The sequence below is a fragment of the Molothrus ater genome, chromosome 1, assembly GCF_012460135.2.
Source record: "Molothrus ater isolate BHLD 08-10-18 breed brown headed cowbird chromosome 1, BPBGC_Mater_1.1, whole genome shotgun sequence".
Lineage (NCBI taxonomy): Eukaryota > Metazoa > Chordata > Aves > Passeriformes > Icteridae > Molothrus > Molothrus ater.
This window is the reverse complement of record NC_050478.2, coordinates 29,985,118-30,001,594: the sequence shown is the minus strand read 5'-3', so window position 1 is coordinate 30,001,594 and position 16,477 is coordinate 29,985,118. Positions and strand designations below refer to the sequence as shown.

Below are 16,477 nucleotides of genomic sequence, written 5' to 3'. Positions count from 1 at the left end.
AGAAACAGGAAATACTGCTGAGTCTCCAGGCACTGCTACACAGGATGTGTATTTGACTGCATTATCACAGCAGCAATCTTTCTGAAGGATTAAAAAACCCCAAATGATCTCCAAAAGACTCTGTGAGAAAAAGGCACATGAAATTGCTACATATTCATCTATTCTCTGAATACCTTGCTACAAACCCAGAACACAGGTTTTGAGTCCTAAGGCTGAAAGCCTTCTGCACTGTACCTACTAGGTCTGTTGCCACCACTGCAGGACCATTTATGCTCCCTAGATGGCTACTGCTGCAGAAAATTAGCTTACCATTAATTTACTATACTATTTAAACACTGCTGCTTCAGAAAGCTACATTCAAATCTAACTCCTTATACTTCATATACCATTTGCAAAAGGAAAACATATTTAAAGAAATAGAGTTTCTCATGCCAACATGCTGGTATATTTTGTTAGCAATAGCTGGGAAAAAAACCACCATTTATTTAATTCCCAAGCCCCATATATACAGTCTCTAAGAAGACATCTGACTACAGGAAAAACATAGACAGAATGTAAAACCATGTGATACTTAATATTCCTGAACCTGTATCAGTGCTACAGCCATAACAATATTGCTGTGTTTCAAAACATTTTAGAAATGCTAGCAGAGTCTGAGGGGGAGTTAACATGCTTACAGCAAACTACCATCTGCATTTCATTTCCTTCTTTCTCTCTGGGAGAGATAAAGATTATTGAAAATATAGTGTACTTACTAGCAATCTCTTATCAAGGTTGGCTTTTCTTAAAGCAGAGGTAACAGAATTGGCATCTTTCTCTGCCATCCATGCTTTAAAAAGCTTTACAGCGAAAGAGGCTGCAATCCCTATCAGAGAAAAGCATAAAACTTGTTTCAGCAATTTTCAACATAAATTAGAGTTGACTATAAGAAGTTCAAGTTTACAAAAAAGTTACAAGACTGTGGAATGAAAATACATTTATGACAACAGAAACAAACATATAGGGCTGAAATGCCTGTTTTCTACTTTAATGCAAAATTAGTTTTCTGAATTATACTAGATTGAAAATCTTTTCATTTGGTATTTCCCATCTCCATTCAGTTGTTCAAAGATTTACTTTGCAATTATTTTTCCTACATTCCCAATTCACAGACTAAGTACAATGCAAGAGGAAAAATTATGCATTAAATGGACAGGAAACAAAGGCACAAAGCAATAAAGAATAATCAAGAACAAGAACTAAAAAAACATATATTCAAATGTTTTCTTAGCAAATCCTGGAATAGGGTTAAATAACTTCGCAACTTCAAGGTAACTGATTGTACTATGTTCTCCTAGGAGGCATTTAGTCGCCAGTTTTACCAGGCACAAACACTAGTTTAAGTGAAAAAAATCCTTCCTCGAGGCAAAAGTTAGTATTTTGTGTACTAAATCAAACTAACTCTACCTCCACTAGCTGTGGATTTCCCAGGGGAGTTAATAAACCATGAAGCCCACATCTCCCATTTCCTAGCGCAGCGCCATCACCACAACCGCTCCAGGTTCTCCACTGCAAGTGCAGGGAGCTGAAGGAAGCTGAAAGGTCTCGGAGATGGAGCTCATCCGTGAGGAATGCTGCCTGTAGGTCAGTTATGATTCTCCATCCTACACTCATACCAACATCAGGGCTACTGAAGGCAGTGGTAATGGTAATGCATAAGGAAAAGCACTATCCTAGGCTACAGCTGGCCACTGTAGTTTTCTGTCTCACCTCCAGATAGTCCAGAAGCTCTTAGAGCTACATGGGACCTACTGGTGAGGAGCTTCATCGCTCTTAGCCAATTTATGGGTAGATATTCATTATTTTTATTTCTAGGATACTTTGACTAAATGAGTCACCTAACAAGAACAGAATAGACTATTCCCAGACCACTGTAAAGTTCACTGACAATCTTAACACATCTTGACTGTTATGGCAGTTTTGGCAAGCTTATTTCAGGAGCTTAGTGGTGAGACATGATCCTTAGAGAAATATTGTACAGAACCAGGGATGCACCATGCCAGGCCAAGAGAGGCCTCAAAATACTTCCTAGGCTTGGTTTACATGTTGGACACGATGCAGCAATCCTAAGTGCTGCAAGCTGACTAACCAACTAACAAAGCCTGGTCAACCAGTAGATGACCTAGGCCTAACTTCCACTGCAAACACCCTGCAGCCTATCCACGAGCTTATGTGCTCAATACCAAACTTGAATGGAATTGTCTCTGTCCCCAAGCATTGTCCCAATACACATATCCTACACATTTTTGCTAGTTTTAACTTAAAGTAAGTTTTATGCCAGCATCAGTATTAGAGGGTGTGCTGTTTTCAGCTGAGGTAGAGTTAATTTTTTCACAGTGGCTGTATGGGGCTTTATTTTGGATTTATGCTGAACACTGGGTTGATAATACAGATACCTTTTTGTTATTGCTGAGCAGGGCTAACAAAGAGCCAAGACCTTTTCTGCTTTTCCAACTGCCATGCTGGCAAGGAAGCTGGGAGGAGACACAGCTGGGACAGATGACCCTAAGTGACCACAGGGATATTCCAGACCATATGACATCATCTTCAGCATATGAAGTAGGGAAAAGAAGCAAAAAGGGAGGAACATTTTAAGTGTCTTCCTAGGTACCCATTACATGTGATGGCACCCTGCTCTCCTGGAGGTGGCTGAACACCTGTCCATGGGAGACAGTGAACTAATTCCTTGTTTTGCTTTCCCTGTGTGTGCAACTTTTGCTTTCCCCATTAAACTTTATCTCAACCCATGAGGTTTCCAGATTTTACCCCTCCCATTCTCTCCTTGATCCTGGTGGTGTGGGAGTGAGCGAGCAGCTGTGTGGGGCTTGACTGCTGGCTGGGATTACACCAATACAGGGGGAGGCTGTTCCAGGGCTTCACTACCCACATATTTTCAAACTTAATTCTCATTTACAGCCCAAATTTATCACTGGCCTGTTCCTATACTCTGTGCACGTGCTGCCACTCTTTTCCTTTAAATAGCCCTTCTCTTTATGTTTGCTTCATTCTTTTCCCCCTTATTTGCAGAAAGTAATTTCAGTCATTTATTTTATTGACTAACCTCATTAGCTGCTCTTTGCATTTGCATTACTTTGCCAGCACAGGGGACAAGAAAGGTACACTTAACTTTGGCAAGATTCCACCACCACCTAGACCCTTCTCTGTCACTACTACAAGTATGTCAGCAATCCACAAAAGTATATTTTGTTTTCCATCTATATATAACAGTAAAAGTAGTGACAACACTGAAATAAGGTAATCTAAAAATAAATTAGCTACTTGCACTCAAACTTGACAGACCTCCTGTCCACACAATCTACCCTTATCTCACTTTCAGCCATTTCTTAGCCAATGTTACAAGTCCCATGCTGATCAACAAGTCCCTCAGCTCACCTGTTGCCTTGTGTATTTAACCTCACCTGCCTGCAGCATTGTTTTTTTGTAAATCAAAGAAATCTTTATTCATGTATGATCTACTTGTTTTGCCTTGCTTTAATCCCCATTTTTAAACTAACTTTGCATCTTCAATTATTCTTGCATAAAATATCTACCCCAGGATACTGACTGAACAATCTTTCCTCAAATGCTGTCATGGATGCATTTTTGTATATATAAACGAAGAACTAAAAGTATATGTAAGCTCTGACAAAAGTTTAGGGCTCCTAGAAACTTAAGTTCCTAATGCAAATAAGAACTGTATTCTTAAAATGCTAAATTTAAAATGCTAAATTTCCATGATTTTTAAAAATTTGGGTTTTCCAATGGCTCTTGTCTTCCCATAACTAGGAAGACTTTCATTTAAATGCATTGCAGACAATCATCCTAAACACATGGATTAGTGCTTTTGTTTGAGATTTTCCCTAGTTTAATTCTGATTTCAAAAGCCATGAGTGATGACAAAGCAAAGCTGCAGCTGTGGCTTTTCTTTCTGCAGCATTTAGAAAACAAATGTAATGGTTAGCATGCTGCAAATGAGAACATGAAGTTAGAATGATTTTTTTAATGAAAATTAGAATACATTCTAGCATATACATAACTCTTTAACAAAACCAAAAAAAAAGGTCATGAAAACTGTTCAACACAACCAGTACATTTGCAATCGTGCCAGGTAGTCAGAACTGTCAGAGAAAGAAACTGTTGAGCAAGCAGTTGTAAAATCAGGTCTCCAAGGTACATCCTATAAATATATAACAAAATCCTTAAATAAAGTAATCTCTAAAAGGCCTTGTACCCTAAGACTGAGAGAACTCACTTACTCATCATGTAATAAACACAAATTCATGAGAAAGTTCATCAGTCACTGATCACTACTAGTATGAAGGCAAAATGCGGGATTGATTTTTCTTCTGCAATATCCCATTGGCCTACATGGGATCTGTCTCACTTCTCACTCACAAGATATTAGCAACACTTGAAGAAATGCCAGATCTATCTCAGGAACAGATATTATACTTCACAACTTTATAGTACCACAATAACACATAAATTCTACAACTTTGCATACGCAAGTATGACTTCCAAAAAACCATAAATCCTCTGGGGTTTTTGTTTTGTGGCTTTTTTTCTGTCTGACTGGCCTCTTACAAGATTTCAAAAAGTATGTTGGGCACTGCTGTCTGTATATGCTTCTGCTTTAAAATTCTGATTCTGTTGTACATTCACAAGTTTCCAACTTCCATTTTATTGCAACATATATAACATGTTACAATAAAATACATCTCTTATAAAAAAGCTAAGATAAGGAAAGATATGGAACATTACCTTCTTTGACTATATTGTCAGTGAAGAGGCTTGTTAAAATTGTAGCAGGAAGAGTCCCATTGGCTAACAGGATGCCAGAAAGCATTGCCAGTTTTGTCTGCTCCGTCTCAGTAAAGGCTTTAAGAAACAACAGGAGCTGTGGGCCAGACAAGAAAAAAAAATATTTGAGGCACAGGTAGACAACAGGCAGTAATTAACAGATTTATTTCTTATTTCTTGAGAAGTCTCAATACAAATCACAGCAATCACATCAAAATATACTCAGAAGCACGACAGTGTCATTTCACTGATCCCTTGTAATTTCACTTTCTCCAAGAACACAAGACAGTACCTGAAGGAAGCCTACAAAAAAGATGTAGAGAGACTATTTACAAGAGCAGGTACTCACAGGAGAAGGGGGGATGGCTTCAAACTGAAAGAAAGCTGGCTTAGATTAGATATTACAAAGAAATCTTTCCTGTGAGGGTGGCAAGGTTTTGGGATAGGTTGCCAGAGAAGTTGTAGATGCTCCTCCATCCCTGGGAGTGTTCAAGGCCAGGTTGGACAGAGCTCTGAGCAACCTGGTCTAGTAAAACATGTCCTTGCCCATAGCAGATTGGCCCATCTAGTTTGGAGCTAGATGGTCTTTAAGGTCCAAAGCCATTCCATGATTCTTTAAGGTCCAGCCTAAGCCATTCTATGATTCTGTGAAGGATAGGTATAAAACAGCCTTAGGTATAAAACACCTGTCTTCTCCAAATATATGTATGCATGTGTAAAGACAAAAGTACTTGCCACAGGCTTGAGAGACACAGCAATTACAGGAGCCTGCCTATTCCCATCTTCAGACTTCCAGCTAAGCCGTACAGAGTTACAATTTGTTTTCTAGCTTTCAAAAACTATTGCTCATGGAAACAATAAAAGGATGGGAAAATTTCCTGGTTTTCTTTTAGGGAACACAGCACAATTACAACAGATTTTTTTACTGGCTAAAATAAGAAATATATTTCAAGTTCAGACACTATTGATAAAGCTGACAAAGGACAGACAGGAACACAGGCTGATTTAAGTCCTTGCCATTCCCAGTACTAATTACAAGAGAAAACAAATAGCTTGAGAAAAAATTACAAATCTCATCATCTTGGAAGATCTGAGCTATATATACACCTTTTAATTCTAAAACTGGCAACTAAGTCTATTTTTAAAATCTTAATTTCATACGTTAAAATTACTGCCTCGAGAGCACATTGATGAAGTACATTATGCCCTTTTTCCTTTATAGCAGAAAAAAAAGCCATGCAGAATCAGATTTTGTCAATGGCATTACTGTTAACAATAATGTTTTCTTAATGTGTTGCTAGTTACCACAATATGGGTGATGGGAAAAAAGAGGTGAGACAATAAAGGACATCTTCATTCAATGCAAAAAGCTGCTGATTCCATCAGATGCTAGCTTACAGTTTACCATCACCACAGAAGAAGGGAAAAAAAAAAAGTACTGCAGATACAATTTTCTGCAGTTAAAAAGAATACTCTTTTTTTTCTTCACAAGGAAGAACAAATGGTATCCTTCCAAAAGGATGTCCTGACCTTCTGCTGTCAGGACACCCTTTTTTCTTTTCTACATGAGCAACAAACGCAATTAAAGCAAAACAGTTTGTTTTGATAGAAAATTCTCACCGGGTTTCCAGATTAGGGTATTTCTTAATTATCAGATTCTACCCATACAAAGGGACAGAATATGACACATGTCCCTGAACTTGTTTGTTACCATGGACAGTGAGAGATCTTCTCTGAGATATCCAAGCAGTTTATCAACAAATGTAAAACTTTCTGAATGCAATGATGTTTTAAAAATTCAGGTAACTAACGAAGTTATTAAATCTCATGCAGTGTTTTATGAATAGTTCTGCTCTGCATCAGTGAACAGAACTGAAAAAAACCCTCATTCATACAGTAGCACTTACATAATAACATCAGCTTTAAATTACAGCTTACACAGGACTGAATGACTCAGCCACAGACAAATCACTCGGAATTTTTTTTTTCAGTGGGCTTCAGCCAAATGACTGCAACACACACTTTTAGCTTAAAAGAACAATTATGAAACTACCAAATCTCAAGGTGTAATTTTATTTCAGCAAACTGTGGCTCAACCACAAAATGCAAGAAAATTTGGGATGCAGAAGAATGGAGTTACTATTTCTAAATATATGCCTGAGAAACAAATGATGTGCTGTATTTCCGAATGCAGCAACTAACTAATGGTGTAGGCAAAGGAACTCCAGGGCCACATTTAATGGAAAACAGAACATTCTTACAGAATTTCAGTATAATCCTAGTGTAAACTGGAAGCCTGTAGATTTAAAGCTTTCTTTATAAAAGCTTTATCAATAATACTGTACTAAAATGAGATTTGCACAAGAAAAAAAAAATCAAAATGAGACCTCTTTCCTGGAAGTACTGAGACTGTTAATAAAGAGGAAACAGCTTCAGATTTCTCTGTACCCCACTTAAATCTTTTTTCTTTTGCTTCTAAATAACCAATAGATGAGGATTTTGATTAGAAAGTGGTCACACTGACCCCTTTAATGTAACAGACCAGGTTTGGTATACTTCTGAGTTCCAACCTCCATCCTTTTATCAGTAATGTGTAGATCATGAACAGTTATATCCATTCATGTAAAATTCTGTTTTAAACAGAACTTTTATCTTCTATACACCCCTCGCTACTTAAAGTATTGTTGGTGCTACTTGCCTAATTTTTGTTTTACTAATATTTTTCAAAAGCTGCTCAAACCTAGACTTGTCCTTTTCTGCTGCTTAAGGATACTATTCTATACTTTCCAGCAGTTGTGAAACACAGTTTAGGGGGAGACTGGGTGATAGAAAAACCCAAATCTTTCATAAACCCATTTTAAAAACCATGAAACAGAACCTAAATTTCAGTTCAAAGCTGTTACTTCAGATTTTCATTGCTGATTATTTTAAGCACTTTTCTTTTAGCATCACAATTACAAACCTCAGTAGGGAAGTCACAAAACATCCAAGAAACTTCAGAATAGTTCCCAACCACCCACAGAACATTCTCCAAGCTAATGCTTCCCTGCTGCTAGCTAAGCACAGACATTACTGCTTTCCTTAGAAACAAACTCATTCCAGGCATAAAAGGGGCAGCTCTGGCTCATTATTTTGTATTTCTGTGATATCTATAAGAATTCCCAATGATATAAACAGAAATTCAGAATGTCTAATAAGCACAAGACCAGGCCTCATGTGATGTTCCATGCTGTTTTTGTCATTAAAGAAAAAGTCTTTTAAGCACAGTTTCTGGGTATAGAAGATGTGCCCAAGTAAACACATTAATGCAACATTAAAAAGCACACAAGAAAAACAAGTGCTTCTGATCAGAAGCACTTGTGATTTAAGATTTTAATCACTTTAGTGATTTTAAGATTTCTTGTGATCCAGAAATCTTAAATGGTGAAAATTAAGGAACTCTACCACACAGGGAGCATGGTGTTTTTTTATGTCTTCATTATCTGAACTGGTCTGCTGCTGACAGTTTGTCACATCTGCAGACAGCACTGAATTGTCAGCAATGGAGAAGGCAGCTAATATAGCAACAGATACCTGCTGACTGAGTCTTGCCTTTTATTTGGCTATCTTAAAGCACTTCTGCTTACTCCCTATTCAATCTTAGAATGTTCTTCTCCTCTTATTTCCTAATTCCTAGCTTAATTTACAGTTCTTTCATTAGGAAACTAGGAACACAAATAGTGGATGCTACAGCATCTCCCAGCAGTTCAGACATCTTCCTATGACTCGGTAACATTTACCACTCTTAAGACAAAAAAAATCTGTACTTTATCTCAATTCTGATATTAAAAAGTTTATATAGAAAATTGCCTAAACATGCAAACATACTAAATAGACAGATAATAACTGGATTCTTCATCCAAGGAAATACCTATGTAGAGAAAGAAGAACACAAGTTTGGAACTTAGAATTTTATTGAAACTATTACAAAATGTCATGACCTATACCAGTACATCGGGCCATTCTCATATGAATTTAAGGTGCTTACATCAAAACACAGCAAGTAAGCAATGCATCTAAACATCATCTGTTGAAATTACTTGCACAAAATAATTTAGATGTAAAACTTTAGATATATGGTTTGCTGATGCCATTAGAAAAATTATTAACTGGCAATTTTGGGGAGACAGTTAAGAAATAAAACAACTGAAAGCTAGAAGCAGACAAAAAGGAAAAGATGGTAGAAAATAATGTCCTAATGAGAAAGTTGTGATCTAGAAGACATAAAGCAAATACTTGTGCAAATACTGCTATCTAAGATAATCTCTCTTGAAAGAAAAGTCCCACTGACAGCATCTGCTTCTTTAGCATGAAACTGCTGGTATCGCCTTGGTTTTCTTGGCATGCCTTTTTCTATGAGAAGAGCTAATTTTCCAAGTGCTCTATCTGCCTAATGAGTCTGCCAGAAATATCACTTTCATTGCTGGGACAATGACCCACAAAAAAATGTCAACGAGTCACTCTTACATATTAAACCACTGACTAACTGCAGCCATCTTTGGTCTAGCAGAAACACCTTCTGGAAATGCAAATGTATCTATTTTCTGGACCTCCATGGGCAGCTAGTCTTGTACAAATTTCACCGTGCAGGGATTAAAGGATTAAGTGGTTAAAAACCCTGCAGCCTCATAAATGAGAAAACAGCCACTTTGTGGATTCACACAAGCAGGGGGAGGGAGAAGGTAAGCAAAAGGCACCTATAAGTAGTCCTCAAGGGTTTTAAAGGCAATGGCAGTGGAGGTGCCATAGTCTCATCTTGTCACTAAGAGTGCAAAGTGAATTTTTGGAAGCTTAAGAGGATGCAAAGCCAAGCAAGTTACAGAAACGAGCGGAGGCGGCTTGAATTGACATGGCATTTACTTAATATGCTGAGCACTCTCTGAAACTTGAATGCTGTGAGTCAGCGCTTCTCATGTCAGTGATTACAGTAATTAACAGCAGGAACATTAGATTTGTGTGGGGATAGAGGTAAATTTAGGTCTTTAGAATGATGTACTGAGTAATCAGCATCAGTTGATAGGCATGCTGGCCACAAGTGTCAAAATAATTTCCTGTATGAGCAAGAATGTATAAATCAAAGCCAAATTAATTCAGGCACAAGAAGTGCTGGTGAGGTACCAAGCTCCAAATGTACCCTCATTTGACCCTTGCAGCAACCTTTCTAATGTTTAAATAATATGGAAACACATTTTTATGTTTAACAAACATGACACTTTAGTCATGGGACAAGTTTTGCCACTACCAGCATGCCTGTTAAGTTACAGAACAGTACAGTGTTTATTACTTATTCAGGCCACTAGAAAAAGATATTTACATCTGTTACTAGGAACTCAGACAAAATAAATCTGTATGTTGTTTTTCAAACATTTTTACCCTGGCTTTTCCTGTCTCCTTAGAATTCAGCATCACAAAACAAAACAGTATCCACAAATAGCCACTACAGTCTAACAGACAAATCCTGAGCACTCTGCCACTGGTGAGGACTTTCTCTTACTCATATCTGTGGCCTCAAATACAAAAAACTTGTGGTTAGGATTCATTTCACAGTGCAGGAGTGGTTTAATATTCATACACCAAGAGACATTCTGCAAAGCAGATTGGCATTTGTTTTTTGGAAAAAAACAGAGAGATGTTCTGCTTGCCGGACAGTAATACCACTTCTCATTAAGAGGTATATTCCAAAGTGTATCAAACTTTTGCACAAAAAAGTCTGGAATAAGAAAATGAGTTTGGTCACAGCAACCAAAGGACTCATTAATTCAGAAATATGCTACATCAAGTGCTTCCTGCAGTATTCCCACAGAGCTGAATTTGCAGAGTAAAGCTGCCTCCTGTAGATTCCATCCTCTTTACCAGTAGAGCTAAATAAAACACCTAGCAGCATCACATTTGTACATACACAATTATATTAGAAATATAGTAAAAATATTATCATTACAGTAAAGACTGCCATCAACATTACCTTTTTGATTTCATCTTCAAATGCTTTCTCCAGATATTTGTATCTCCTGATAAGTTTATTGAAGACCTAGAGATAAACACAGATTAATTTAAAAAGTGTAACAATTACAGCCATCTTTCTTTACAAAAAAAGTGAGGGGAAATAAGCAGCTTGCAGAATGATTTCTCTAGTGTTGTCTGCCACGTGGAGAGCATGAAACATCATTCTCTCAATTTTGTGATTCTTGCTTCATAGAGCAATGCTTGAATTGGAGAATTTATTGCAGTTTGAATATTTTCATGTTTTTCAAATTTTTTTCTCCTTCTCTGCTTTTCACCCTATCCATAGATAAAGGAAAGGGAGAGAAGGAGGAGGAGGAGGGTAACTGCACCCTTCCTCCAATAATGCAGCCCTGGGGAAGCTCTCAGCTGATGGAGTAAGGGTGCTGGGCATCTTCAAAAGATGCAATACCTTGGAAAATCAACTAACATAAATGTTTACAACAAAACACACTACCGTCACAGAATAAGGAAGAACATTTGCCAAAGCTTCTACAACAATTATGTTTTTGGAACCACTTGTTCTCCGGTTTTGACCATTTGTTTCCCATCATGTGACCAAAGACTATGAAATCAGAAGCAGCACAGGTGCAGAGTTCATTGAAGGTGAAGAAGGAAGAGATAAGAAATTAAATAAACAAATCATCACTTGCACTGCTGTATGAAGAATCAAAGCATATGACTCACTGTCACAGGTAAAAAGGTTTATGTGGGGAACAAATGACATTATTGCCACACTGGATGGGGGAGGAAGGAAAATTAGGTTTAGAAAGCTTCAATTCAGTTTTCATAATATAAAATACATCCAAACATATTAACTGGTAGTATTTTGCCTCAGAAAAAGTGGAAAATCAAGTGTGGCCATGCTGAGAAGTAGAGACACACAGAATGGTAATAAAATAAGATGAAAAAGGAAGATTCTTGTTAGTATTTCCAAACAAAATTCTGCGTATTTTTTAAGTATCTGTAAATGACAGAAGCATGACTTTATATGCAAATAATCAGCTAAAGTATCAATACTGACTTCAGTCTTTTGAGTTGAAGACTTTTCACTTTTAATCATTTCCATAACTAAATCCATAAAAAACCAGCCACGCTACTTGGGAGACAGAGTAAGAAATTACCTTCTAGGTATCTTCTAGATTAAAAAAAGATCTAAATACTATTTTAGACTAACTCCATATTTTCATAATACAGTAAGAGCTCTATTTTTCATTATGCACGAAAAAATGGCAAGGTCAATAAAAGGACACAACTCTTCAGGCATTAATTACAAAATGTTGATTTATTTTGGTGGCTTTTGGTTTGAAGTGCAGAGAATCCATTGAAAATTCCACTCCTTCAAATCCTGAGGTGAAGCCTTCCTTTCCATTTTTCAATATGCAATCTTTCACTTTAAATTTCTCCTCGGAGGACTGGCACTGCCAATTTTTGTTCAAAAGATCGTTAAAATATTAAAATTCAAAAAGACAGAATCAATGCATTTACTGATAACAGAGATTTTCCTGAAGCAGAATACCCTGTTTTCAAGAGATGATAAAGCTGACACTTTGAAGTGTAAGAAATGTTGACTCCCTTTCCAAAAATAAGTATATTTCACTGATTTAGATTATTAATTAGATGTTTTTTAAAGGAGCTTTCTGCTATTAAGCAAACATTTTTTACCAATGCAGATTTTGACCTCAGGACTCTTTAAATCAGCTATGCACTTTTCCAGGAACTTATCACCCTAAACACCTTAGCAAGGACAGCAGCTTTTATTCTTTTAGTCACTGTCTCCAGCATTCCAATAATACCCAGTGATTTAAAAAGATAAATACATACTTAATTAACAGTAAGAGTTTTGACATAGGGAGTTGCAAGGGTATTGCATTTTTATGCAATCCTACTGGTATCCAGAATTGCATGGTGGCTTTGAACTTTCTATAGAATTCTTACTGTAATTTCTCATATAATTACTACCTTCCATTAAGGAGTTGTCCAAAGTTAGTTTCTATTCAAGAATCTTTTAGGGTTCACTGGCTTTTTGTATTAATTTCACACAGGCCTATTTATGCAAGCCTTATTCCTGCAGGAAGAAATGATACATCACACATGCAGGAGAAATGAAAGCTCTTGGAATATATGCCTAACTCCTAACAAGTTATGCAACTAAAGGTTGGAGGCGTGAGCTTTATATTTTTTGTCATTCATGCACTTCATAAAATTGTTTAGGTTGGAAAAAACCTTTAAGACCACAGAGTCCAACTGTTATTCCAGCAGTGCCTAGTGCCACTAAAACATGGCCTTAGGCTACCATGTCTACAGATCTCTTAAATATCCCTGAGACTAGTGACTCCACCATTTCCCTAAGCAGTCTAATACCATGTTTGACAACTCTTTCAGTGAATAAATTTTTCCTAATATTCATCTAAACCTCACCTGGCACAACTTGAGGCCATTTCCTCTCATCCTGTCACTTGTTACGTGAGAGAAGAGACAGACCCCCACCTGGTCACAGCCTCCTTTCAGGGAATTGTAGAGAGTGATAAGGTTTCCACTGAGCCTCCTTTCCTCCAGGCTAAACACCCCCAGCTCCCTCAGCTACTCTTCACAGGGCTTGTGGTCCAGACCTTCTCCAGCTCTGCTGCCCTTCTCTGGACACTCTCCAGCACCTCAATGTCTTTCTTGTAGTGAGGGCCCCAAAATTGAACACAGGATTGGAGGTGTGGCCTCACCAGTGCTGAGTACAGGGAGATGTACACTGCCCTGATCCTGCTGGCCACACCATTGCTTATAAAAGCTGAATTTATGATACAGTGCACGTGTTTCTTTAAATATGGTCATATAAATATTTCAGTCTGCACACAGAAAAGGTCAACAAAATTAGTAAGGGTGATATCTAGAAATAGACTCAACCAATGGTAGACTGTGATAAGCAAGACTGCTTTATGTAAAGAAAGCATTGCCAGCTGTGATCAGATTATCTCAAACATCCTATTTTCTTACCTAAAATGTCTGTGTTAGGGCAGATTAATGATTAACAGGATTTTCAATTGGTCTGTAGCTAGCCTAGTGCAGCCGAGACAGTCTGCAGATGTTCCACTCTAATCCCTTTTGACACATAAATGGAAAACAGTAATCAGCTCTGCCTTTACTGACCTGAGCATAATTTCGGATGGCATCATGATCTTCATCTGCAAAAAATACACAGTGGTTGGTCATCTTGGTCTTGTCATTGTCGTCTATGCGTGTTCCTCCAGGAGCTGTGAGAAAGGAGAAAAAAAAAAGGCAAGGAATCATTTCTTACTTTAAAGAATCGAAGATTTAATAAGTCTAGTGAGTCTTATGTTAATACCACAGAGGCAAAAGGCCACACTAACAGTTAGCAGGGAGAGGGAGAAACAGAGACAGACCAAACTTTGCTAAGATGTGGTGGCACCTGACAGAAGGAACACCTGGCTGATATGCTGCACTGTAGAACACACAGTCCTCACAGAACTGAATGATTCAGCTCACCCTAAGGAATCTCAGCTGGTCTTGAGAACACAGTGATCAAACAGCTCTGGGTTGGAGCATAACCCTTACACATTATTTTAATTCTTTAAACACCACAATAACGTAAATCCTTCCCAAAGAGAGAAGTATTAGCACTGTGTTAGCAATCTGAGTACTGGGAATATCCTGCTAAGTCCCTCTAATGCTTACCAAGCTCATGTAAACATTCAAAACACTGGCCTATTTTGTCGAGAGTTTTTTCCTAGGTATTTCCTAAGTATATAGCTGCTGTTTCCTGCACTACCTAAATCTTACAAAAGCATATTTTCTTCTTACATACCAAAGAGCAGGAAGCAGGAGTCAAAGCAATATGACCAGTAAAAGGAGACAACTTACTCAAAATAAAGAGGAAAGTGAAAAGTATGTTTTTGCCAGAAGCTGCCACTGATACCAAGTAGAAAAGTCCCGTGAACATCCACAAAGCACACCTCATTATCCTTCACTTCTCTGTGCTACCTTTTGTTGCACCATCTACAAAGCAAGATTTGCAGCAGCTCTTAACCTGGAGTGCACCTTTTCATGCTAATAAATCCTTCTGTTTCCCCTAGTTAGCATGTCTCATTCTCTTTGCTGTTGCAATTATATGCTGGTTTAGCTCAGACAGAAGGCTTCTGAGAGCAGTATCCAGAAAATACCGAGGTATTACTGCACGACAAACAACAAACAGCGCTATGATATGAGATGCAAGCACTGAAATTTAATACAGGCTATAATTTCCACTGTAGAGGAAGACAGCATCTCAAAAGAAGCAAGCAAGGCTGATCATCAACATTCTCTGTCAGATATTCTGCAGGTTACCTAACATGCTGCCAGCTACCAAAATATCAAAGAGTGTGTCAGCATAGCGGCGATAATCAAGTCGGGAGCCTGCTGCATCCAGAAACTTGGCTATAGCCTCCAGATCATTCCCAGCTTCATTGAGGCCTTGAACAATTGTATCCCTGAAGACTGTGGGTTCAAATTTCTCCTTTTCATCTGAAACAGAGAGAAAGAAGGAGAAGGAGAGAGAGAGAGAGAGAGTGTCAGTTTCAAAACTTGTTAACATCCTGTATCAGTCAGCAATTGAAAGGACCATGGCACCTAAAATACTCTTCTCATTCTGGTCAACACACCAGAAGTTTGTTTGGCTTGTATAATTTCTAGAAATTCTGTAGTGTTTACCCTTGCTTCCCCTCTCCTCATCATCTCCCAACACCAAAACACACATAAACATATGGGAACATAAAGGAAAAGCAACTATTGTTTTCAAACTTCACACTCTTCTCTTGTTCTGAAAGCAGAATAATGGGAATGCCAAGGTATGAGTACATAATCTCAATGTATGAACACTTCACTTTTCATCTCTTGCTATTTTTCTTCTAATAACTATGGTCACATAACTAAAATGTTTTCAAAAAGAGTCTTCAGGAAAAACAGGAGACTGAGTTATTAATAAACTAGTTTTTGAATAAACATTTAAGGCAACACAATGCAATCAAGAATTTGTCTATCTTTATATTCACAGACCTAAGCAGCACTATGAACAAAGCACTCACATTGCTTTTTCCACAGCTGTCCCTTGCTGAATTCAATTAAGGCACAGCCTGACCCCCAAAGTCCCTGTGTCAAGGTCATTAGTCACAACAGAAACAACTGCAACCTCCAGATAACTCTAATGTAGATTTAACCATACCTCCTACTGCCTTTTTGCCCACGCAGTTAACAGCTTACTGTGGCCACTTGAAGCTTCTTAAGAAAACCTGCCCTGCCTTTATAAAAGGGCACAAATTAAATGCCTGTTACTGTTAAAATAACTTGAACTTCAGAAACAAAATTGCAAGCTGTTCTGTGCACTCATACCCAGGGTTGTTATCACCTGCTGACACAAACACTGATACAAGTTCTTGAGAAAATACCCAGAGGATCAATCCACAGATTTTTACTTACTAAGGTAATTGAGGATTGGTTAAATTTCTGTCTAAACATATGCTAAAGCAGTCTGAAATATGCCAGCTGCAACTCTTGTAGACTTTTTGTGAGAGGTTCTGGCCTTTATGCATCCTCTGGCTGCAGGCTTCTGTTC

The 16,477-nt window shown here is 37.8% G+C and overlaps 1 protein-coding gene across 1 annotated transcript in view; it reads right to left on the bottom strand.

Annotated features, from left to right (window-relative positions):
• The window catches only part of BZW2 (basic leucine zipper and W2 domains 2), a 56,144-nt gene that overhangs the window by 14,535 nt on the left and 25,132 nt on the right, over positions 1 to 16,477 (bottom strand). The window contains exons 3-7 of the mRNA XM_036406153.1: positions 15,214 to 15,390; positions 14,020 to 14,123; positions 10,841 to 10,906; positions 4,801 to 4,936; positions 756 to 865 (exon numbers count right to left, since the gene is read on the bottom strand). Of these exons, the coding sequence (XP_036262046.1) occupies positions 756 to 865; positions 4,801 to 4,936; positions 10,841 to 10,906; positions 14,020 to 14,123; positions 15,214 to 15,390 (593 nt within the window). The remainder of the gene's footprint in view (positions 1 to 755; positions 866 to 4,800; positions 4,937 to 10,840; positions 10,907 to 14,019; positions 14,124 to 15,213; positions 15,391 to 16,477) is intronic.